Genomic DNA, 24,972 nt, shown 5'->3' on the forward strand with positions numbered 1-24,972 from the left:
GCGCCCAGGCGGCATCCCGGCGGCAGCGGCGGCGGCCGGGCGCGCGCTATGGAGCACGTGACGGAGGGCTCCTGGGAGTCGCTGCCGATGCGGCTGCACCCGCGGGTGCTGGGTGCGCTGCGGGAGCTGGGCTTCCCGTACATGACGCCGGTGCAGGTACCCGGTGCTGCCGGGCGGAGAAGGGTGCTCCGTGTGCCGGGGGCAGACGGGGAAAGGGAGGCTCTGAGCGGGCCAGGCCCCCCGGTAGTCGGACGCGGCCGGTGGGTGTGAGCTTTAGGTCTCGCGTCTTGGACCCGTCGCCCTTGCGGCGACAGGCGGTCCACACTCGGGGGCTGCCGAGCTGGTTAATGACCCTGGCAGGCAGGGGCGGCAGCGCACCTGTGCCAGGGCCCTACCCTCCTCCGTCCTTCGAGTGCCGGGGCCCAAGTGCCTGCTGCATCCCGGTCCCGCCCCCTCTAGCTGTGAGATCCGGGGCAGGTGACGTAATCTCTCTATGCTTTTGTGCTTTTTTCCTTCTCTGTAAAACGAGGCAAGTAATTACCTGTCTCATACGGTCGTTGTGGGACTTAACACAGGACGGTGTCGGGCACATTATGGGAGCTCAGTAAATATTACCTGCTGTTGTTATTTTGTGGACTAAGTGAAGGGTCCTGGCCCAATTTATTTATTTACTCAAATATTTATTGAGGACGTACCATGTATCAGGTACTTTTCTAGGCTCTGGGGATTTTGCTGTGTTGTTCTCCTGTCATGGGCCTTACTTTCTTACGCAGGGGAGGGAGAAAGGAGTAGAAGAATAAAGGAATTTGAGTTGGTGGAAAGTGTTACTAAGGGACGAAAACACACTGATGTAACAGTGACAATAAAGTACAGGACAGGAGGAAAGGTGAGTGTGAGAGAGGGCCTCTCTGAAGGTGTCACTGAGCAGATACCTGAATAATTGAGAAGGAGCTGGCTGTGGGGTGATTGGGGGCGGCAAGAGATGCAAATGCCCTGGGGCTAGACTTGGCCTGGGAGGTACAGAAAGAAGGCATTTGGCTGGGGCATCGGAAGTGCTGCAAGAGATGAGCAAAGCAGGGTCTACGTTGTGCAGGGTCTTGGAAGAGTCTGTATTACGTCTAAGTGCATAGGAAGCCATCCTAATGGGAAGCTAGGTAGGAAGGGAAGGGAGGTGACTGATGTGCAGGGAGTGGACCAAAGAGCAAAGAGGCCAGGGGGCCAGTGTCATGTGAGAGAGGATGGTGGCTCGGAGTAGAGAGGAAGCCGTGGATGTCGAGAAGTGAAATTTGAGATAGCTTTGGGTTTGTTGGACCAGATGTAGGGATGACAAAAGACAGGAATCTAGAAGGTGTCTGAGGGTTTTGTCTTCAGTAGCTCGGTGGATGGTGGTACCGTTTATGGAGATGAGGAGGGTTGGGAGAGGTAGCCCGTTTCTGAAGGAAATTGACGAGTTTTGTTTTGAAATACTGAGCTGAGCTGTCCATAAGATCCCCGGGAAAGATGTCAAGAAAGCTGGAGATAAAGCTTGGGAGTGCTGTGCACCCAGCCTTGGGAATGTAGACTCTGTCTCTGCCATCAGTGGTGATGATCAGGGTCTGTGCTAGTCAGTAGACGCATGTGGCTGTTGAACACTCGAAATACGGTGAGTCCAAACTGAGAGGTGCTCCAGCTGTAAAAAGTACAACGGATTTTGAAGACTTGGCATGAAAAACGAATGGAACGTATCTCATTAATTGATTTTTGAAATACTCATTACAGGGGTGCCTGGGTGCCTCACTCGGTTAAGTGTCTGACTCTTGATATCTGCTCAGGTCATGATCCCAGGGTTGGGGGATTGAGCCCCAGGTCTGGCTCTGTGCTAGGTGTGGAGCCTGCTTGGGATTCTTTCTCCCCACCTCTGTCTTTCTGCCCCTCCCTTGCTCGTGCTCTCTCTCCCTCTCAAGATAAGTTAAAAAAAAAAAGGTAAAGTATTCATTACATGTTGAAGTGACACTAGTTTGGATCTATTGGGTTACATAAAATATATTAGTAAAATTCATTTTACGTATTTCGTTTTCGTTTTGTGCCTACCAGAAAGTTAAAAACCGTGTATGCGGGTCGCATCATGTTTCTTCTAGACGTCAGTAGTCTAGAGCAGTTTCTCAGTCTCGGCAGCACTGATATTTAGACTGGCTAATTCTTTGTTGTGGGGAACCGTCGTGGGGCTTGTTGGCTGTTTAACAGCCTCCCTGGCCTCTGCCTACTAGATGCCAGTAGCGCGCCCTCCCCTCTCTGGGTTTTGACAACCAGAAATGTCTCCAGGCATTGCCAAATGTTCCCCGAGGGCATAGGAATCATCCGGGTCGAGAACCCCTTTCACAGAGGTCATTAGAAGAGTCCTGCGTGTGCTGTGATGGGTAAGCTCAGGCCCTGGGGACCAGGAGTGGAGTCGTGGAGGGGATGACCTCAAAGCTGAGGCCGGGGCGGGCTTCGCGTTTGGCCACTGGTTGCTGAAACCACAGGACGAGGTTTCTCACAAAACCTAGAGGTTCTCTGTGGTGTTTCACATGAGAGGGTTTATTTGAACCATTGTTGGTTTTTTGACCTGAGAGCCGGAAGGGACCCTGAAACTCAGTGTCTTCAAACCCTTCCTGGTCCAGAGAGGCAAGGAGGTGAGGCAGGGCTAGAATCCAGGACTCCCGAATCCCAGCTCCGCTTGCTGTCCCCTCCACGCTGTCTGTGTAGATGCCACTGCTGTGTTGCCTCTGAGCCAGCCCCGCTGGGGTGCCTGTGGGGATTCTGCTGAGAGCCTGCATTGTGGTGGGGTCCAGTGTGACGCCGGCCACCTGCTGGGTTCCTAGGGCTTTTGGCCACCTCCGTGGAGGCTGGCATTCTCTAACCGGTGCTTTGCATCTCTCTCTCCAGTCTGCAACCATCCCTCTGTTCATGAAAAATAAAGATGTCGCTGCAGAGGCGGTAAGTACCTCGTGCAAATGCAGCCCGCCCTCCCGTTTTCCCTCTAGAATGAACCGTGAGGAAAAGCCAACCAAATTTCCTCCCTCTTTGGCAGGTCACGGGTAGTGGCAAAACACTCGCTTTTGTCATTCCCGTCCTGGAGATTCTTCTGAGAAGGGAAGAGAAGTTAAAAAAGCATCAGGTGAGGATAGCCATGTGGCTGGTTTTTCACTCGGTCATCGTAGAGTTCACGGTTGCGGGAAGCTGGCCAGAAGGTTGAAGAGAAAGGAGATCCGTCTTCTTTTTTGCAGATTCTGGATTTGTGAATTTGCCTGCCTGTTAAGATTTATTTGTGGCAGCCCAAATCAGTACTTCACTGTTTTCTTGCTCATTCATGAATTTGTGCAGAGCAGCAAAAAATCTGCATCACGTGATGTGCAGGTTCCCAGCTGAGTCTGAGCGGGGCAACGCTCTGCCGCCTTGTTTCAGCTCTCAGACTATACAGAGATGTCTTTCTCCCAGTCTGTTTACTGCTGTGATTTTTGCATTTTTGCTGGTGATTTGAATGTTTAAGACGGCCTCAGGCGTGGCGCCGAAGCACTGTCGAGTGTTCCTGGGCACACGAAGGCTGGGATGGCCCTTCTGGAGAAAGTACCTGTGTTAGAGCAGCTTCCTTCAGGCACGAGTTCCAGTGCTGCTGGCTGTGAATTCAGTGTTGGTAAACCAACTATATCTTATTTGAGGTGTCTTTAAACAGAAACACGCATACAACCAGCTTATGTACTGATTGACAAAACACGACCATATAACCGTGCCTTTCCCCCAGGAGCAGCGTCTCAGTGTTTGCTAAGTCCGTGCCGTGAATGTTGCAAACTGACTGTAATTCAGAGCAGTAATTGACCCGATGCTGAAGAAGCCTGGGAAGTGCTGTTCCTCTGGGGACCCTGCTCTGTGAAGTGGAGGGTCCTGGCGTGTGTGTTCAGCTGTGTGACCCTGGGCACTGCTGATTGTGTCCTTTCCCCCCACCTGGGCAGGTGGGAGCCTTAATCATCACACCGACGCGAGAGCTGGCTATTCAGATAGACGAGGTCCTAGCGCATTTCACGAAGCCCTTCCCACAGTTCAGGTAAGTTGGATGCAGCGTCCCCGTCCGCCATGGGTGGTTATTTTGCCTGACCTGCTCAAAGACCTGTTTCTTGTTTTAGCCAGATTCTCTGGATCGGAGGCAGGAATCCTGGAGAAGATGTTGAAAGGTTTAAGGAGCAAGGGTAAGTTTGCTTGCTTCTGCTCCTTTTCTTGCTTGTTTTTGGCATTGAACCCAAGAGGAAGCCATGCATGGTCTGGGCCTAACTGGGAGCACTTCCGTCAGCAGCTCCCTCTCCCCCAAAAGTTTCATTCTTTGGGCCAACCTCCCATTTTGCCTGCTGGCTCCTTCCCATAAGGCCCGGATGAGCCTTTCCCTTTCAGTGAGTCTTACCCCTGCAGAGGAGAAGCGAGGTCAGGGTATGGCCCCTACTCTCCCCAGGCCGGCTCTATGGGACGTCGGGCCCTTGTTCTTCTCACTGTGGGCTCTCTAAGTGGTGTCATCCCACCCTTGGTCGTCACTGACCTTGCCCTGAGCCCAGACCTGCAGCCTCTTCTCTGCCTGGCGTCTCCTGGGCATCTCCCAGCTGTTGCAAACGTGTCTGAAATGGGTACTTTGTATCCCCAAACCTGCACCTCACCTGGAGTTTCCCGGTCACCTGTCCCCTCTGTGCTTCTCCCATGGTCACCTGTCCCCCTTGCGCTTCTCCCACGGTCATCTGTCCCCCCACCCCCCCATGCTTCTCCGAAGGTCTGGGAGTTGGCCTTGCTGCCTCACTGTCCCCTCCATCACCTCCCCACCCAATAACCATCACCGGATCCTTTGCATTTTCTCTCCAGAGCACACATCTCTAACCCTTTGCTTTTCTCGCTCACCACGTCTCCCGCTCTGATCTAAACCACCTTGTCTCTTGGGCTCTTGCAGTGCGTTTCTGCTCTGTGTTTCTATTCTTGCCTTCTTATAATCCACTCTCCACAGAGCAACCGAATGGCCTTTTCAGAATGCCTGTCTGATCATGTGACTCACTGAAAACTCTTTAATGGCTTCTGGCCCTTAGGAAGGATTCTAATGTTTGTAAGGGGCTTGCGAGGCCACCATTCTCCACTGCCACCGCCTTCTCATGCGCTTGCTGCTGCACAGACCCGGCTTTCTTCTAGGCCACTGCATGGGCCAGGCTCTCCGAGTCCCCAGGCAGGCTCTGGAGGTCAGCATTGCATCTTTAGAGCCTAGCACAGTGCTGAGCACACACAGGTGTTTAACGAACAGATGAATGTTTGAGTACGTGGTGGCCATCATCAGCCCTTTGAATTTTTTTCAGTCCCACCATGAATAAGGTTTATAATGAGCAGTGGTAGGTTTTGTGGCCAATTTGTTCGAGAATCTTAATGACGAGGAACTGCTTCTGTCGAGCTATACCACAAGATGGTTTTCAATAGGGGTCACAAAGTCAAGTTCCTGCAGGGGTCAGAGGATTATATCAGTGTGTGAAAGGGTTGGGGTGGGGATTGGTAGGAACTGCCCAGTACACGCTTGAGTACTCATCTCTAGCTGATAGTTGCCTTGCAGGAATCTGGGCTCAGTATTACCAGATTTTGAATTAAAAAAACACAACAATGTGGAATTCCAGATTCTTACTCCAGACTTTGTTAACCAGTTGGCTCCAGACTTTGTTAACCAATGGCATGTAATTCACATTAAAAACAACAACAAACTTCTTTGGGTGCCTGGCTGGCTTAGTTGGTGGGGCCTGCAACTCTTGATCTTAGGGTTGTGGGTTCGAGCTCCCATGTTGGGTGTAGATATTACTTAAAAATAAAATCTTAAAAAAAAACACACAAAAAAACCAAAAAGACTTCATGCAGGTCAGAAAGGTTGGGGCTGCATTTGGCCTTTCGTCTGAGGTTGTGATCTTTACATAAAATTCTAATTCTGTTAACATTCTCATTTTATAGATGAGTTAGCTGAGGCTGAAAGTGGTTGAATAACTTGTTTTAGGTAGAGGGTCAGCAGACCTTTTATGTAAAGGAACAGAGGGTAAATATTTTAGGTTTGTGGACCACAGGGTTTGTCACAAGTATTCAGCTCCACTCTTGTAGCGTGAAAGCCACCAGAGACAATACGTGAGGGATAGGCATGGCTGTGTGCCAGTGAGGCGTCACAAAAACAGGTACAGGCCCGATGTGGCCGATGGGCTGGCCTCTGCTGACCCCGCCCCGGGTCTTGGCTCTGAACCTGATATGCCTCCCTCACGGCCCCAAGCTTTGCTGCTCTGAGCCCTGTCCTTCCTCTCAGGGCCTCACCTCCCTTCCCTGGAACTTCCACGACTTCTGACGGGGGGTATATAATGCTTGGGATTTGGGATCACAGATATTCCCAAGATCCAGAGAGTGTGGTAAACATTACTGTGTTTTCAAAGTGGGAACATCATTGTGGCCACTCCAGGCCGTTTGGAGGACATGTTCCGGAGGAAGGCAGAAGGCTTGGATTTGGCCGGCTGTGTGAGGTCCCTCGACGTCCTGGTGTTGGATGAGGCAGACAGACTTCTGGACATGGGGTTTGAGGCAAGGTACCGGACTGTGGGCTTCGTTGGCTTTGGGCGATACTGGGCGAAAAGGAGAGCAAATTGGAATTCCTTTACCACCCTGTGACTGCCTTTATCGGCCTCCTCTGAATTTCAGATTATTAGGTGGTTTGATCCTTCAGAGTCTACCACACAGCTGAAATTCCAGTTCTACTTAAGATGCATTTTCCTTCATGATTTCTTGCATGTCTTTTTTTTTTTTCAACGTTTTTTTTAATTTATTTTTGGGACAGAGAGAGACAGAGCATGAACAGGGGAGGGGCAGAGAGAGAGGGAGACACAGAATCGGAAACGGACTCCAGGCTCTGAGCCATCAGCCCAGAGCCCGACGCGGGGCTCGAACTCACGGACCGCGAGATCGTGACCTGGCTGAAGTCGGACGCCTAACCGACTGCGCCACCCAGGCGCCCCCTTGCATGTCTTTTAAACAGCATTTTTGGGATATAATTCATCTGTTATACAATTCACCTATTTCAGATGTACGATTTAATGGTTTTTAGTCTCAAAAGTTTTGTCTTTGTTCTCTCCTTTTAACTGCTCCACTTGATAGCAGTATAATTATGTGTTCGTATTGGAGAAATCTTGAAAAAAGTGAGAGTATAGTCTCATACCCTGGTAATGTCTACTGTGAACACTGTAATGCTTTCTCTTCCTGTCTTAAAATATGTTTAGTGTTATAAAGTGGTATTTGTTAATTATGCTGATAAATGAGGGGTTGAGTTTGAGCCCTCTTTTTTAGCATAAATACCATCCTGGAGTTTTTGCCAAAGCAGAGGAGAACAGGCCTTTTCTCCGCCACTCAGACACAGGAGGTGGAGAGCCTGGTGAGAGCGGGGCTCCGGAACCCCGTGCGGATCTCGGTGAAGGAGAAGGGCGTGGCGGCCAGCAGCACCCAGAAAACTCCTTCCCGCCTGAAGAACTACTACATGGTGCGCACTGGGCGTTCTCCTTACTGATTCCTGCAGTTCAGTCCTAATGCTGCCTGGGGTCTAAGGTGCATCGTGGCACTGCCTCTAGGGCAACTGCCTGGAAGGTGGGGTTGAAATCAGGCAGGCTCGCCAGGTGGGGGGGTGATCCTCACTGCTGACGTTTCTGGGCCGGGCTGGTAAAGTCAGGAGGCCGGCCTTTCCCAGGCAGAGGGCGTGGTCCGTAGGTTCTGTGGCGTGTGGTCAGGATGGGTGCCAGGGCGAGGCCGTCCAGTTGTACATCTTGGCTTTGCCCTCACTCACGAAACTAGACGCACTTACCGTACCGAGGAGGCTACAGCGCTACCCGAGTCACAGGTTGTGGTAAGGATGGACTTATTATTAGTACAGATGAAGGTTATTCGGCCAGTGCTTAGTACAAGTACCTACCAATAAACGGTAGCTTTGGGCACCCACTGTGGCTGGCGCTGCATTCTGCTAGCTCGTATTCACTTCCGTGGCTGCATGTAGAGGTACCTGAGTGTGTGAGGAGAAGCGCCACACTGAGGATTTGGTTTTCATAAAAATAGGGGGGATGCATACAGATGGGTTTAAATGTCTCTAATTTAGGGGCCTGAATGGAGCGCTTGATTATGTTAAGAGAGACTGGAGTCTGTCTCCATGGTGGTCTTTCCAGTTTTGTACATTCCTTCTGGAAACCTGTGTTCATCTTAGAGCCGTGATTTCTGAATGCGGGGATATATCAGAATCTCTTGGGGGCTCTTAAATAATAGAGATTCTTACGTCCAGTCCTAGACCCACTGAATCTGTATGCTGTGCCCAAGAATCTGCACTAACAAAAATCTACCCTGAGGGCACTTGAGTGGCTCAGTCAGTTAAGTGTCTGACTCTTGATTTTGGCTCAGGTCATAATCGCACGGGGTCCTTGCGGCGGGCAACGTGCTGAAAGCACAGAACCTGCTTGGGATTCTCTTTCTTCCTGTCTTTCTGCCCCTCTCCCGCTCACACTCACCGTGTCTGTCTGTCTCTCTCAAAATAAGTAAACACTAAAAAAACACTGTACCCTAAATGGGTACCTGGCTGGCTCAGTTGGTAGAGCGTGCAGCTCTTGATCTTGGGGTTATGAGTTAAAGCCACATTGTTGGGCGTAGAGCTTACTTAAAAAAAAAATCTTCTCTGGAGATGGCCTTATAGCTGGTGTGATCCCTGTCTGTATGCTGGGATTTGGGGACAATTGCATTAAAAGATTTTTTTAAGTAATGCCTACACCCAACGTGGGGCTTCACCTCACAACCCTGAGATCAAGAGTCGCATGCTGTACCCACTGAGCCAGCCAGGTGCCCCTGGGGATGATTGCGTTAGATGACTGTGTCTCTCAGTTACATGGCTTTGTGACTTATATGTGTCAGCACATACTGATATCTATTCTGAGCTCGGTAGGCTGATTAATATACTGACAGAAGTGTGTTCTATTCATGGAGGAAATCAAGAGTCCTTAACATTTAAGGCTGAAACTGGAAATAGCTATGGAGGTCATTATTGTCAATAAATTTGTTTTTATTTTATTGGTTTTCCTTCTTATTTTGCAGGTATGTAAGGCAGATGAGAAATTTAACCAGCTGGTACATTTTCTTCGAAATCATAAGCAGGAAAAGCACCTGATTTTCTTCAGGTAATCCTTCTGGATGCTGTGGTGGGAGAATCTGGGGCTCAGTCACATCCAGAATATTTAGGTACATGTAGCTCTAAGGTTTGGAATTCTCTCAGGAATGTTTTTGGCCGCAAATAGCTGAAAACCCAACTTTTGTGGCTCGAACAGGAGGCATTATTTTTCTCCTGTAGAAAGAAGTCCAGAGGTTAGGCAGGTCCCGACACTGGGTTAGATCTCTGGAGTGTCGAGGTCAGTGTTTCTGCAACTGTCCTGGCCTTTTGTTCTGTCTGTCCGTCACTGTCCTGTCCGCTGTCCTGTGTGCACTGAAAGCGGATAGAGGAGGAAAGGCAGAGGAAGGTGGAAGGGTATCCTTCACATCCAAGCTTTCTTAGAATCCCCTCCTCCCTAGCTGACTCGGGCTTTCATTTTACGGGCCGAAGGTGGGCCCCTCGGCAGCCGCTCACCTCGAGAGGCAGGGGAACTGAGTGTGCAGCTGTCCCAGCCTCGTCGTAGAGGGCGGGGAGGGAGGAGGTGGCTGCTGGGACTGGTGTTGGAGCGGCCAGCTCAGGGTCTGCCACGGTGGGGTTTGTTTCGGTGTCAGAACTCCAGAGGGTTTCGGATTTAGAGCTCAATGTGGATGATGCTGGTAGCCATTCTCCCAAAAGGGATTGGGTCATCGCCGCCGCGTCTGGTGCTTGCCGCCTCCCTCCCGGCCCCGGGTGGTCGACGACGCTGAGCCCGGTCTCCCCTCTCGCAGCACCTGCGCCTGTGTGGAATACTATGGAAAGGCCCTGGAATCCCTGGTGAAGGGTGTGAAGATTATGTGCATTCATGGGAAGATGAAACATAAGCGCAACAAGATCTTCATGGAGTTCCGCAAATTGCAAAGGTGGGTTAGCTGCCGCGGAGGTCACCCTCGGCTGGGGCTGTTCTCTTGGCCTGGGATCCTCTTTTCTGCCCTGTGTAGCCCAGGGCCCCTGTCCTCGTCCTGACCCGTCATGCTGTGCTGCACTGACCTCCTTAGGTATCACGAGCTTGCCCGTGAGGTGTCTTAAGCTCTGTAAGAACAGGGACCTGAGTGTTGTGTGCCCTCCTGGATTCCTCGGTATATGGCCCGGCACCCGGCCATGGGGTTTTCTTAACTTGTGCGGATGGAGAGCGGATGGGAGCTATTCACTGAAGCCTCGTGGGTTGTCCTTGGGTGACTGCATGGGGGACACTCGCATCTCTTGGTGACCGTAATTGACTCTGTGTGTATAAGTAACATTTTGCTGCTTTTCTTAACCATTGAGCCTCCTGGCTGGTTTTTGTTTTTTTCCCGGTTGTGTTGTTAACAGCACTCTTCTAGGCAGAGAAAGAGAACGGACTGTTGCACTTCAGGATTACACTCAGCAGGTTTTTCTTTTCAAATAAAAGTATGCTAATCAAAAATTCTTTCACTGTCTCCTCCCTCCCTCCCTCCCTCCCTCCTGTTTTGGTTGGGAATTTGTGAATTCCTAGATATTCTTAGGAGGAAGAAAAAGTCAAAATGTTGTTACCAAATGCTTCTGTGAGAGATTCGGGAACCTGTGTGTTACTGTCCCTGTCATCATCAAGGCCAGTACAGACTGATGGTGATCTCCTTACTCAGAACAGTGTTTTCTCATTTTCTAGTGGGATTTTAGTGTGCACAGATGTCATGGCCCGAGGAATAGATATTCCTGAAGTAAACTGGGTTTTGCAGTACGACCCTCCCAGCAGCGCAAGGTACAGTGTGACAGAATGTTACCCTCTCTGGGGAATCGGGCCCCACGAATCCCGAGGAAGATACACATAATGATGTTCATCAGAGTGTTGTTTTAAATAGCAAAAATGGGCGAACAGGTGAACCGTCACTGGCATGTCAAATAGTGATGCCATATTATGCAGCATTTCAGGTTATTTTCACATACTTTTTAAAGTTCTTGTATGAATGGACGTGATAGAATGTTTAAAGGAAAATAATACTTAACACTGCATGTGAAAGTTTCAGTTTTTCTCCCAAACATAGAAAAATGCGGGTGAACAGAACTCCTGAGCCATAATAGTTGTTACTTCTTGGTGGAGGGCTTTACATAAGGCCTCTGCTCTCTTCTCTACTCTTGCCTCCCAGTTTTCTACTAGGACTGTATCATCAGCTGGGCATAAGTGCAACAGTTTTCTAGTTCGCAGAAATCCTGTCCTTACAGGATCCTTACAGAATCCTGTCTGGTTTGTAGTCTGTTTAACTGCCAGCTCTGGTATTTCCGACACTGGCGAGGGGTAGGGTTGGGACTGAGCCGTGGGGTCTGGCGGCCCTGTGCCTGCACCCTGCCGTTCTCACTTGGTGATCACGTTCCCATCCTGTGTTCACAGTGCCTTTGTGCATCGCTGTGGCCGCACAGCCCGCATCGGCCACGGTGGCAGTGCGCTCGTGTTCCTCCTTCCCATGGAAGAGTCATACGTCAGTTTCCTTGAAATTAACCAAAAAGTAAGCGGTCTTTTCCCATATACAATGCCCAGTGACAGTGACGGGATGGATACCTAGTAAACTTCTTTTTGGGCACGTGGTCTGGAACTTAGCTTAGGGGTTGCATACTCACAGGGGCAAGCCTGGTGACGTGAGTGCAGGGACCTGGCTGGCTTAAAGGCTGTGGGGCGGCACCAGCCCCCGTTAGGATGGCAGACACTGCTCGGCTCCAGCTGAGTGTCAGTACTTGGGAACACAGACCTCGTGTTGGATGCTTTCCACCAGAAATCAGGATTGTTATGTAAAATCGATTTTAAAATTTTCTTTACAAAATTTCAGACCAAATAAAACACTTGGGAATTTGGGCTTCTAGGCCTCTGATTAAGGATTACCATGAATTGTTTTGCCTCTGGCTTTATTGGCACTGGCTCTGATGGGGGTGAGGGGATCCCAGCCAGAGGAGGTGAGCATGTTGTCTGTGTGCAGTGCCCCCTGCAGGAGATGCAACTCCAGAAAAACACAGGAGACCTCCTTCCAAAGCTCAAGTCCATGGCCCTGGCTGACAGAGCTGTGTTTGAAAAGGGCATGAAAGCCTTTGTGTCATACGTCCAGGCATATGCCAAGCACGAATGCGGCCTCATCTTCAGATTAAAGGGTAAGTGGACTGCACTTAATTGTGTCTCCTTCAGCATTATTACAGATGTGATGGTCTCACAAGTATTACAAATGTGAAGTTGCTTTGTTTTACACAAACCTTTAGGCATATACAGGGTTAATATTTTCTAAACATTTAAAAGGAAATTTTCTGGGGCGCCTGGGTGGCTCAGTCGGTTAAACATCCGACTTTGGCTCAGGTCACGATCTTGCAGGTTTTGAGTTTGAGCCCGGCGTTGGGCTCTGTGCTAACAGCTCAGAGCCTGGAGCCTGCTTCAGATTCTGTGTTCCCTCTGTCTCTGCCCCTCCCCCACTCGTGCTCTGTCTCTCAAAAATAAACATTGAAAAAAGTTAAAAAGAAACAAAAGGAAGTCTTCCTAGGGTTTGCTAGACAGAATAAACTGGCTGCTGAGTATTCCTTTCCACTAAAACTGTAACTTTAATCCTAATTAAAATGGACCCCTTAGGTCATTTGGATAGAAAACAGTTACATTGGGGGTGCCTGGGTGGCTCAGTTGGTTAAGCGTTTGACTTCAGCTCAGGTCATGATCTTGTGGTGCACGAGTTCAAGCCCCATGTTGGGCTCTGTGCTAACAGCTCAGAGCCTGGAACCTGCTTCAGATTCTGTGTCTCCCTCTCTCTGCCCCTCCCCTGCTTGTGCTCTGCCTCTCTCTTTCAAAAATAAATAAAAACATTAAAAAAAACCCCAAAAAACTAAACCAGTTGCGTTGTTAGGCATCTTCCTTGGGTTGATGCTTATAATCAATCCTATTTTGGGTGTGCTAACTCTGATATTTTGGTTTAATTAGATCTTGATTTTGCTAGTCTTGCTCGAGGGTTTGCCCTGCTGAGGATGCCCAAGATGCCAGAACTGAGAGGAAAGCAGTTTCCAGATTTTGTGCCTGCAGATGTTAATACAGACACCATTCCATTCAAAGATAAAATCAGAGAGAAGCAAAGGCAGAAGCTACTAGAGCAACAGAGAAAAGAGAAACGAGAAAATGAAGGGAGAAAAAAATTCATAAAAAATAAAGCTTGGTCAAAGCAGAAGGCCAAAAAGGAGAAGAAGAAGAAAATGAATGAAAAAAGGAAGAGGGAAGAGGTACAGTGTGTTTTCTTTCTCAAACACCCAGCTGAGAATTCTGAATGAATCTTATCAAAATAATGTCTTTTAGTAGGAATTGTGTGCGGCTCCCCTATCCTTCTGTCCTGTTGTGAGTTGGGTGAGAGTGTGTTGTTGCTGGTGGGAACACGTTGCTGAGGAATCTGGTGGTTTGTTGGTCTCTATACTTAGGGTTCTGATATCGAAGACGAGGACATGGAGGAACTTCTTAATGACACGAGGCTCTTGAGAAAGTTTAAGAAAGGCAAGATTACTGAAGAAGAGTTTGAGAAGGGGTTGTTGGCGAGTGGCAAGAGAACAGTCACCACAGCAGACGTGGGGATCCCCGCCTGGGAACCTGACTGCTGACACTGGCTTTGGGGAGCGTGGGAGAGTGCGGGGAATGCGGCCAGCGGGCCCGGCACGGCTCACATCTGCTTTCGCTACGTGTCGGAACTTCACATCCAAGAAAGCTGTTCAGACTTGGGGGGCGGGGGGTTTTACACTCGTGGATGTTGTATTAAAATCACACCGGCCTTTAGGTGTAATGGAAGAGCGTAACTGTCGGAGTGTAAATAACAGATGTCAATATTTATTTTGATGGGTCACCTATAAATTAAAGCTCATTTTTCTGTGGCTATTTTATACTTAACTTTCTAACAAAGATACTGAGGTAGACTTGATTTTTGGCTTTTTAAGGTTCCTTAGTGTTTTTGGGCATCTGAGCTTCCTGGGTGTCCTTTCCCCTGGACTTTCGTTATCTCTTTCAGGGGCTGTACAAAACACCGGCATGGGGTTGCTGATGTTGCTGGGGTTCTTTTCAAAGAATAGTCCTCACCGCTGTTTTATGGGGGAGTATCTGAAAAACTAAAGAAGCAAATCCTAATCTGGGAAAAAACATGCCTCGTGTTGAATAAATTATTTCCTTCCATCTGACTGTCTTGGGTGTGTGACTGAAGCTGCAGAGGCCTCACCAAGATGGCCAGGACCTTTGGGCCTCAGGTAGCTCTCAGTACTGATGCAACACCGTCTCAAAACCCTTCATAGAATTTATTTGAAAAGATGCTCGATTTGTCCCCAAGTACAATTTTAAAAAGCTGTTCAGGCACAAACAACATCTAAAGGAGATTCACATCTTTCACAGATGCAGAATTTCAGCTTATAAACGTTCTGGAAGGTCTTCATACGTGATGAGCCATATAGGATGCTCCTGCTAAATGCCGTTTCTGCCTTCCTCGGGTTCTCTTGCTGGTTTCCATTCTGTCTGCCCCCAGACCGATGAGGGGATGGCAGTCCCTGGCTCGTGTTCACCACTGGAAGCCTGATGAGAACTGAACATGGTTTCTAGCCTTTCTCACGAGGCGCCGTACGTAATGTGTGTCCCGGGCAGCTATTAGTTCCTGAAGGGGCGCCTGGCTGCACAGGAAGGCCTGCATCTCTTTGATGCTTGTAGCAAATCAGTCTGGAGTGCAGGGAAGAAGGGAGGTGGGCTTGGGCAGGTCTTTCACTGGATAAGTAGCCAGTAATCTAATTTGTGTTTCTGGAAAGTGCCTGGAAACCACGAGCGCAATTCAGGTTGGGTTTTACGGGAACTATGAACACATTTTAGATGGGGCTGAAATGAATAAACAATTCTTGAAGTTTTAGGTCTTTAGTCGAAGTCTTCACTAAAAAAAAAAAAAAATCAGTTTTAGGGGTGCCTGGCAGGCTCAGTTGGTGGGGCACACCACTCCTGGTCTTGGAGTTGTGAGTTCGAGCCCCACATTGGGTGTAGAGATTACTTAAACATAAAATCTTAAAAGCTTAGTTTCTGCCCGACTCACCAAGGGGTCAAGAGGCTACTCACCCCGCCCCAAGTGCCTCAGCTGCGCCAGCAGGGAAGGGTCCAGCGGTTACAGATACAACTTGATGAGCTCGTCGCTGACCGCTGAGGGTGTCAACACCCCCAGGTCTGTAAAGAGCAGTGTTATCAAGGAAGGAGATGTGTAGTCCACCCACGGGTGCTCCTCTTTGAGATCCTGTTCGGTCTGCACAGACTTCAGGGTATCTGCCTTATACTGAGGAGAGAGAAAGCGTGCGTTGGTTTCCCCCACGAGGGGCTCAGAACCGGTGTGGGCGTGGCCGAGCAGCCAGTGCGCTACCGTCTGAAGGAGCGCCCCGAAAACACGAGAAGCCGGCTGCGCAGCGCCCTGGTGAGGAGGGCAGAGTTGCAGGGGTGAGCCAGAGGGGGTGGCCTACTGGCCACCAGCCTCATCTAACGAAAACCCAAACCGTGTCTGCCCTCACTGGGGTGCTGGCTTCATTTCTCGAAACCTCTTGAGATAACAACTCACGCCGTTTACACAGACCTTACGTTGTGCCCAGCACGTGCTGAGCTTTTCTCCTGGGTCACCTCCCAACTGTCGTAATGCTGCCAGATGGCACTTGCACCTCGTTTCACAGGTAACTGAAGTTCAGGGCAGAAAACGAGAGCATGTGCCCCAGGTCACGTGGTTGTAAGTGGTGGAGACAGGAGCCGAGCCGGGACTCAACCATCCGCTCTCCCTGCCTCCTTACAGCCCCTTCACGTGTGTGAGAGAGACGGAGAGACAGAAATTCTGGGGACAAACGGATCTGACTCTGAGTTCAGCCAACAACTGATCTTTGCATCCGAGGTGTTGGAGAATGTGACGGGAGGACAGTAGCTTACAGAAACACTCTTACAGTGCTTTTTCCCCAAAGGTTTCAGCTTAGACTCAGATACCCCTTCAAATAGGTAAAAACAACAACAACAACAACAACAACAACAGCAACAACAAACTCTTGCCTTAAACTTATCTGGGACATCTTGCTGGTTTAGTGGGAAGAGCCGTACAAACTTGAAACTTTCTGCAACCACATAAAAAGGCTTGTTCTGTGCTTTGGCGCACACGGCCATCTGGTTGGTTCCAATCTGGAGAGTCAGAGAAAACGTAGAAGGATGAGATCTTATGGCACATTTGGAGGTGTGTGATATGTTACATAATGCATGTAATTCTGGCTTTGGAATTAAAGATCTTTTAAACAAAGATGACAGCATAGGGGCCCGTGAGTGGCTCCGTCGGCCGAGTGTCCGACTTTGGCGCAGGTCACGGTCTCGTGCTTTGTGGGTTTGAGCCCCGTGTAGCGCTCTCTGCTGTCAGTGCAGAGCCTGCCTCAGATCCTCTGTCCCCCTCTCTCTATCCCCCTCCCCGACTCGTGCACGCTCTCTCTCAAAAATAAACGTTAAAAGAAAGAAAAAGACGACAACATAGACAGGTCTCCAAAGATGCACAAAGAGTCAGACGCACACCCCAAAGATGCTCAAGGTCTTCAGTCCTTAGGCAAACACAAGTCAAAACCACCATGAGATGCTACTTCACGCCCACTGGGGTGGCTAGAATAAAAAAACAAAACACAAGTGTTGGCAAGGACGGAGAGAAGCTGGAATCCTTGCACGTTGCTGAGGAGAAGGCGAAATGGCGCGGCTGCCGTGAAGAGTCTGGTGGGTCCTCGAGAAGCTGAACGTAGAATTACCGTATGACCCAGAAATTCCATCGTAGGTATGTACTGGAGGGGAGTGAAAACAGGAACTCAAACGGATGATTGTGCACCCGCGTTCGTAGTGACATTATTCCCAAGAGCTGAAACGTAGAGACAACTCAAGTGGATGTGAACAGGCGGATAAGCAAACGTGGTCTGCGCACGCGACGGGATGTTACGCAGCAGCCGTGAAGGACGACGAAGTGCTGACACCTGCTACAATACAGACGCTTGGAAAACATCACGCCAAGTGAGGCCACGCCTCCAAGCCGTACGCGTGAAACCTTTATGTCCCATATGTTTCACTACACAGCATGTGGAACAAATTATGAAATCCTTCCATGGTAAGCAACGGATAGAGAAATGTTACCACCACACTACACCGATGTCTAATATGCCCAATTAGAAAACAAGCAGCCAAACCCAATTCCAATTAAAACATGTTCTGAGAAAAGATGAACTGCATTCTCATGGTTTACAAAGATCAAAGACAGGTGACCAAACTCTGGCCGCTCCAGTGGCCCCGGGGGACAGGGACACTGTCTGATGCAATGGTCGTCTGCAGGCTAAACAGGACTGGATGAGGGAACCGTAACACCCGATGCCGCCAGCAGGTAGGTTGGCGACCTCTCCAAGCCCGGAGCAAGAAACCGTGGAGAAGCGATGTTCTCACCTTGTTAATGATGCCCCCGTTTTCAACAACCCCTTCAGCGCCAACTATGACAAGGTCCACTTTCTCCATGATGTAGCTGAAGAAATTAAAAAAAAAAAAAAATTGCTCTATTTTCTTGGCTGCTGTTAGCATCACCACCTACCGACATTAATATTCCATTTTCAGCTCACTAAACCCCTCTCAAAACAACTTTCTTCAGAAGAGCACCTCGCCCGAGACATACCCTTGGCACTCTTACTAGTTCTGCCACCACGGGGCGTGGAAACCCGCCGTGATCACACCCCCACAGTAAAACGTGCACAGCATGCTGCCACCCAGCACACATACACGTATGGGTGCGGTAGCTGACCCAGGACTGATTCTCACTACGTGTGCGCCACTCGATTTTCTGATCTAATTCAATACGAACAAAACCACAATTTTAAAATCTGTGGTGGTCTGAAATTGGAAGAAAAGGCTATGTAATTCAAGAATCTTTCTGGGGCGCCTGGGTGGCTCGCTCGGTTAAGCCTCAGTCTTCAGCTCAGGTCATGATCTCACGGCTCGGGAGTTCGAGCCCCACGTCGGGGACAGCGCAGAGCCTGGAGCCTGCTTCCGATTCTGGGTCTCCCTCTCTCTCTCTGCCCCTCCCCTGCCTGCATTCTCTCTCTCAAAAAGAAAGAAACGTTAAAAAAAATGTTTTTTAAATGAAAAAAAAAATTTATAAAAAAAAAACCTCTCAGGTAGGGTGAAGGTCAATTTATCTTTGACGATGAACAATTATGTACAGTTCTTCAAAATGCTTACTTTGAACGCATTCTTAATTGCCTTAACCATCTGCCTTATGTGTTTTCTTTCCAAGAGATTATCCGTCCTGTTTTCTTTTGTGAGGTACCCTGTCAGTTCTCGGAATGTGTCCTTAGTTTTAAAAGTGAAGTTGCACGGGTAAGTCAAAGAAGCCCCGAGGGCCACTGAGAACAGCCTACGCCTGCTGAAGAGGGAGCACTGATTACGTGTGCTGGCCTTAACCCAACCTTTGCACCTTGTTCTTAAGGTGCGCCCTAAGACTACATAAGCGACTCCCACTCTCCACAACTTTCTACAGCTCTGTCTTCTGCATGTACTATCAAGACTTTATCACGAGCTTGCTGGTCTCATGAATTCAGAATTCAATTCAGAAGCGGCACATTGCCCAATGCAGTTTTATGAATGGGACGCAAACCTTCAATCAGGAAACCCTGCTCCAAGCCAACCCCGAGGGTGGGTGAGGAAAAGTAACTGTGGTCAGGAAGACAGGAACTTACCCAACAGCAGCATCTAGGACCACAGTGACAGGGACGTTGAGGTGGCAGAGAGCTTTGGCCATTTTCTTACTGGAAAATGACATTTTGAGAACATTAGAGAGTCCAAGAAAGTCCCATAGTGCGTATGATGAATCACTTAATTTGGACGACATATCACATTGGCTTGAAACGCTGCTCATATTCACGGATTAAGGGGCACATCCCAAGATTCTGGACTAAGGAAACAAGAATTTGGGTTCTTTAGAAGAACGTATGTTTTAGGAAAACTACATTCTTGGGGACTCTGAGTAGGAGATACAAATGCAGAAAAAAGGACTAAGTTTTTCCTTTAATTATCTTCTGGAGAGAGATGTGAATCATCTACTCCTTGACACAAATCTTTCCGTAGACGTATTCGGTTGCTGTTCCTTTGATCTGACTACTAAATAAAAACCCTGGATGCCGTACCGTGGCCGACTGCAATTACACAGGATTTTTCCTCAGGGACAGGAACAGGCACAGCCGAAGGCAATGCTGACTATCTGGCAAATGGGGGGGGGGGGGGGGCGTGTTCTGGGTCTTCCCACACGGGTGCAAATCCTCAGTTTGCTCTTTAAAGTGACTGCTAGGGGCCCATCGGTGGCTCAGTTGTTAAACATCCAACTCTTGACTTCGGCTCAGGTCACGATCTCACAGTTCATGAGTTTGAGCCCTCTGTCAGGCTTTGTGCTCACGGTGTGGAGCCTGCTTGGGATTTTCTCTCTCTCCCTCCCTCCCTTCTCTCTCAAAATAAATAAGTGAACACTAAAAGAAAAAAAAAAAAAAAAAAGGACTGCTCGGCACATAACCAAGTGGAATGATACTTGCCCTGATAAATCAGGCTGTGACTCTGTAATGTACACCTTGAAACGCTTCTTAGCCGCCACTGCTGCCTCCAAAACTCTCAGGACCACTCTGGAGTAGGCGTGAGTTAATATTCGCTGTGGACCGAGAAAGCTCTGTCAAAAGGGCAAGCTTTGCAGTGATCACCCACGCTCTCTGCCCCTCTAATGCATGTTCCAGGCACCCCGAGGCTTCCCTGTACCCTTTCCCACAAGTCAACTGAAGGTGGAGAGGAGATCTTTGATGGCACATGTATCGTGGGCCCTCTCTTCCCACAGCAAGTGCGGGAGGGTGGAGCCTCCGTGTGGTGTGGCTCACAAGACACAAGTCTTTCTATCTGAAGGCTCTATTAGGTTCCTTTGGGCCGGTTTTCCCATTTCTAAGACTCGGTTTGCACACTCAGGCCCGCAGGCACCAGGCAGGTCGCATGAAGACATGCTCGGGTGGGGCCAGCGGCAAAGAGGAGAGACCAAGCTCCAACGGGGTCACGATGGGCCTCCTGTTGCCAGATCATCGATTTTTCTTGAAAATCCAAGACTTAAGCGTTGGCTAATTTTTTTTAGTTTATAGATACTACTTGGGGTAAACACAACCCATTTGTGGACCGGATACAATGTACAGATGCTCGCTTAACTGTGTTCTAGGCAACAGACTACGCGGTTCTGTATATGCGAAAGGGATGGATATAGCGCCTTAGCTCTTTTCCGGGCCTCCTGAGAGCCTGTAAGAAATACAGCTTCTCAGCCCCCCAAGATCTACTGAATCGGAATCTGCATTAAGATCCCCAGGTAGTTCATCCACAAGGTGAAACGTGGGCAGCTCTGCTCTGAATTTAGTCTAAATCAGCACGGATGCAGGTGGGTATCATACCTTCCAACACACCAGAGCAAACGAAACCTGCCGAATACTGAGTGCGGGGGGCAGGCTGGCGGGAGGAGAAGGCCTCAGCGAGAGGCAGTCGTAATCTTGCCTCCACTCGAGCAAAAGTGGCTTTGTTTGCAACCGGTGTTTGTACAAGCTCTACTCGCTGCTATTACATCGTTTACTGAATAACACACTTCAAAGGTTGGGAAGGGGATAATAAAACCGAGGACAAGATTTCAGAGTCAAAATGCAAGGAAATGATTTTATGGTCCGCAGAGGCTTGGCTGGCAGAAGAGGGACGCCGTGGGAGAGACGTCATCAAAGTTTTACTGCCCCTTTGCCGGGGACTGGCTTAACCTGCAGCTCCTGTCCTCGCTCAACCTGTACTTGGCAGCTCTGTGTCTCTGAAACAGCACTGGAAACGAACGCACGGACATTATCGCAAGCTAGTGCTAACCTTCACCTTCACCTTCACATCAGGATGACCCAGTGCCAAGAGCTGTTATGTACGGACTGAATTTTGATTTAGTACACATCCAGTAATGAAAATGCTTCTTTGGTGAGACATCCTATTAAAATCAAAGAATCATCCGTGCTCTCCCAGGGTTTTTCTCCACTTGTTTGACAGGACAGCCTCTGTAACCACATTTACACATTTGTGTAGTGCTTGCTGTGTGCCAGGCATAGTACAGAGTCCTTAGATCATCTCAGTACCTCCTCCCACAACAGCCTGATGAGGTAGGTGCTGTCACTACCTTTATGTAACATGAGAAAACTGCAGCACAGAGAGGTTAAGTAACTTGTCCAAGGTGAGACAGCAAGTAAGTGGCACGGAGGGATGTTACCCCAGGAGTCTAACTCCAAGATCCTTGCTCCTAGTTACCACACAGCCCGGAAATCTACTCACCGCCCCATCTTTGATGAAAGTATGGCACAGATCTGCAATTTTATTTCTCGATAGGGATATTCTCCTGAGAAAAAGTTCTCCCCGCTCAATCATGATCTTTTTACATTTAGAGTAATCCTAGGAAAAAAGGAGCAGAATGAGGGGAAGGGCAAGATCCAGGAGAGTATTTGCAGCCAAACAAAGAAGGAGAAAGGTAACCCAAGGAGGGCAGTGCTTACCGAGTATTCCAAGGAGGTGAGGCTAATAAAGCGTAGGAAGAGCTCCCCGCCTGAGGACACGGCCACAGAGGAGTCCACGCCACACAGGGTTTCTATGGCACTGGTGAGGTTTGCTCTCAGGCCCTGGATGGTCTCCCCTGGATTGATCACACGAGGAAGGAAGGAGATGTTCGTTTAAGTATCACAGCCCCTTGGTGTGTCTGTGATTCATTCACTTATTCAACCAGTGTTTCCCGAACGCATCCCGTATGCTAGAGACACATCAGTGAGCAGATGGACAGGGTCCCTGCTCTGATGGGACTCCCTCTCTAGTGGAAGAGGCAGACGGTAAACAAACACACAAAGAAACACACAAGTTACAGACCCAACAAGGACAGAGAAAAGCAGAATGATGAGAAAGGTGGGGCTACTTTGGAAAGAGCTAAAAGGGATGGCCCCTGGAATGGAGGCCATTGAAACTGAGACCCGAGTAAGAAAAGATTCAGCCACATAAAGAGCCAGTAGGAAAAGGTTACAGGTACAGACTCTAACCACAAAGACCCTGAGATGGGGACAAACTTGACAGGACAGAGAGAAGCCGCCAGGGCCAAAGCACAGTCTAGTGAGGGATGGTCTGGAAGGAAAGTAAGCAGAAGTGGCAGATGAGGTGTGCGAGGCGGTTCAGGCAGGGCTTAGGTGTTTGCGTGTTACTGCAGGTACAACGGGAAGACTCCAGAGGTCATCTTAGACACACGTCTCTAGGCCAGCCCTTCACACGCAAGAAGGCACTTTACTGTTGTTGTTACTTTGCTTATACAAGATATCATGCTATACCAAGAAACTTACATGTAGGATGCCTGAATTAGGTGATCACAGTGAGTGACACTCATACTAAAATTTATTCTGTAGCATTCTTTGTAGCAACTGCACAAATTCTGGCACATGACAGAAACTCAATAAACACTTATAAAGCTGAGCTATTGCTATAATTTAAGCTTCATGGTTGACTTGCTACAACATGGTCACTCTTGGAGAGCCTGGGTGGTTCAGTGAAGTGTCTAATTTCGGCTTATGTCATGATCTCAGAGTTCGTGGGTTCAAGCCCCGCATTGGGCTCCACGCTGGTGGTGTAGCATCTGCTTGGGCTTTTCTCTCCTCCCTCTGCTCCCACCCCCTTTCAAAATAAATAAGTATATTAGAAACAAACAAACAAAAAACATGGTCACTCCTGATTCAAAGTTCATCTCACTTCTGAAAGGGGACCCATTTAATGATGACTGGGGGGCTCTCTCCAGGTTAAAAGGAAGACTGAGGGGAGCCTGGGTGGCTCAGTCAGTTAAGTGTCCGACTTTGGCTCAGGTCATGATCTCAAGCCTCATGAGTTTGAGCCCCGCATCGGGCTCTGTGCTGACAGCTTGGAGCCTGGAACTTGCTTCAGATTTTGTGTCTCCCTCTCTCTCTGCCCCTCCCCCCCTCCCCCACTCTCCTCTCTCTCTCTCTCTTTCTCTCTCTCTCTCTCTCTCAAAATAAATAAACGTTCAAAACAAAACAAAACAAAGACTGAAATGAAGGAGAAGGTAAGCTTGGAGCTGCATCACCTTATGAAGGCCACACGCATTTTCACTTTCTACCCCTCTAACAGTCATTAGAAGACTTTCCCAACACCCAAAGTGTTCGAATCCGACCCTCTTCACCTTTATCTCTCTTCAAGAATTCCAGCAAAGTCCGGATGGCGGCTACTGCTGAGGCCATGTCAGGATCTTCCTTCATCTGGGACTTAAAATATTCAATTAGCTCTGGGAAGGGACAAAAAAAGCAATTCATCGAACTCATTTAGCAGGATGGAAGAGCAGAGAGGTTTTCACTTAGAAGCAAACTAATTTTAATTTTTTTTTTTTTTTTTTAATTTATGGGACAGACAGACAGAGCATGAACGGGGGAGGGGCAGAGAGAGAAGGAGACACAGAATCGGAAACAGGCTCCAGGCTCTGAGCCATCAGCCCAGAGCCTGACGCGGGGCTCGAACTCACGGACCGTGAGATCGTGACCTGGCTGAAGTCGGACGCTTAACCGACTGCGCCACCCAGGCGCCCCAGAAGCAAACTAATTTTAAAAATACTTTCTTTTCAGGATGTTTGGCTTCAGGGGCATTATAAATGTTGACAGGAATACACTTTAGTATTCACAAGCTCTCTTTCTTGTTTTGAGAAAGCTATCCGTTCATAATGGTATAAAATTGAAGCACCACCAAATGATAGTGGAAGGTCATCCTCCCTCTTAACCTGGACTCCACATCGTGGGAGAATCCCAGAGTCAACCTCTCCAGACAGTCTATGTTAATTCAAGCCTGTTCACCTGCTTACATATATACATGTACGTGCAGAGGTCCATCCCCCTCTTATTTTCTTAAATGATAAGTATCATACATGTTAGTTTCCTCTTGTACCTCACTTAGTAAAACACCTTGATAACCACTAGACCTGCACATCAAATATGCCTTTCAAAAAAATTCCAGGGGCGCCTGGTGGCACAGTGGGTGAAGCGTGGGACTTCCGCTCCGGTCATGATCTCACTATGAGTTCCAGCCCTGCACCCGGCTCTGTGCTGACAGCTCAGAGCCTGGAGCCTGCTTCGGATTCTGTGTGTCCCTCTCTCTCTGCCCCTCCCCTGCTCACGCTCTGTCTCTCTCTCAAGAAAATAAATAAACATTAAAAAAAATTCCAGTACTAGATCCAATAAAGCAGGGAATCTTACTCATATTTTACATATGAAGAAATCAAGACTGGGGAGACCTGCACCCCTGGCCCAAGTGTCCCTTTTTCGGAGGAGGGCACTGGAAACTGTTGAAAGAGGAAGGCCTGGGATACCCTGGGGACCCAGCCCGTGGATACAGGGGCAGCGAGAGAGATTTAGTTGCCACTAGAAGCAGCGCCTCCAGACGAGCAGCCTAAGCTTGGAAAGGGACTTCTCGCAGAGCGCAGCCTGGGCGTGCGAGGTGGAGGGACCCCGGCGTGGCTCCGCTTTAAGCCCAGCAGGCCCCGGCCCTGCCCGTCCCGACTTACCCTTGTCGTCCATGGTGCCCTCCGGACCGCGGAGCCCGAGGGGACCAGAGCCGCCCGCGCTGCGGGGAAGCGTCCCCCGACCGGTGTGGTTCGCAGCCGCAGACACGGTCAGCACGCAGCCCGAGTCCACACTCCACTTCCGGCGCTTTGGGGGGCGGGGCCGTGGGTACGGCGCGAGGCCTGGGC

The 24,972-nt window shown here is 49.2% G+C and overlaps 2 protein-coding genes across 7 annotated transcripts; one reads left to right on the forward strand and one right to left on the reverse strand.

Annotated features, from left to right (window-relative positions):
- On the forward strand, positions 1 to 14,289 carry DDX55 (DEAD-box helicase 55). Its single transcript, XM_040444032.1, has 14 exons — positions 1 to 156; positions 2,905 to 2,955; positions 3,050 to 3,136; positions 3,969 to 4,060; positions 4,140 to 4,202; positions 6,435 to 6,584; positions 7,339 to 7,528; positions 9,115 to 9,197; positions 9,934 to 10,065; positions 10,830 to 10,922; positions 11,550 to 11,664; positions 12,130 to 12,298; positions 13,107 to 13,399; positions 13,592 to 14,289. Exons 1-14 carry the CDS (start codon positions 49 to 51, stop codon positions 13,766 to 13,768), a joined length of 1,803 nt encoding a protein of 600 aa, XP_040299966.1. The 5' UTR covers positions 1 to 48; the 3' UTR covers positions 13,769 to 14,289.
- Positions 1,352 to 24,934, reverse strand: EIF2B1 (eukaryotic translation initiation factor 2B subunit alpha). 6 transcript variants are annotated; one of them, XM_040444039.1, is made up of 10 exons: positions 24,787 to 24,934; positions 23,419 to 23,520; positions 21,746 to 21,882; positions 21,528 to 21,644; positions 19,742 to 19,854; positions 18,896 to 18,964; positions 17,613 to 17,688; positions 16,206 to 16,331; positions 15,246 to 15,456; positions 1,352 to 1,669 (listed from the first exon to the last, which is right to left on the reverse strand). In XM_040444039.1, the coding sequence occupies exons 1-9, from the start codon at positions 24,797 to 24,799 to the stop codon at positions 15,292 to 15,294; spliced, it is 918 nt and encodes a 305-aa protein (XP_040299973.1). In that variant the 5' UTR covers positions 24,800 to 24,934; the 3' UTR covers positions 1,352 to 1,669; positions 15,246 to 15,291. The 6 variants fall into 6 exon arrangements, with proteins under 6 accessions (XP_040299973.1, XP_040299972.1, XP_040299971.1 ...); XM_040444038.1 differs by lacking the exon at positions 1,352 to 1,669 and adding an exon at positions 9,061 to 9,361; XM_040444037.1 differs by lacking the exon at positions 1,352 to 1,669 and adding an exon at positions 14,431 to 14,720.
- Positions 24,935 to 24,972: the final 38 nt, after the last annotated feature.

This window comes from Herpailurus yagouaroundi, unplaced genomic scaffold (assembly GCF_014898765.1).
Source record: "Herpailurus yagouaroundi ecotype Mexico unplaced genomic scaffold, PumYag 191, whole genome shotgun sequence".
NCBI classification, from domain to species: Eukaryota; Metazoa; Chordata; class Mammalia; order Carnivora; family Felidae; genus Herpailurus; species Herpailurus yagouaroundi.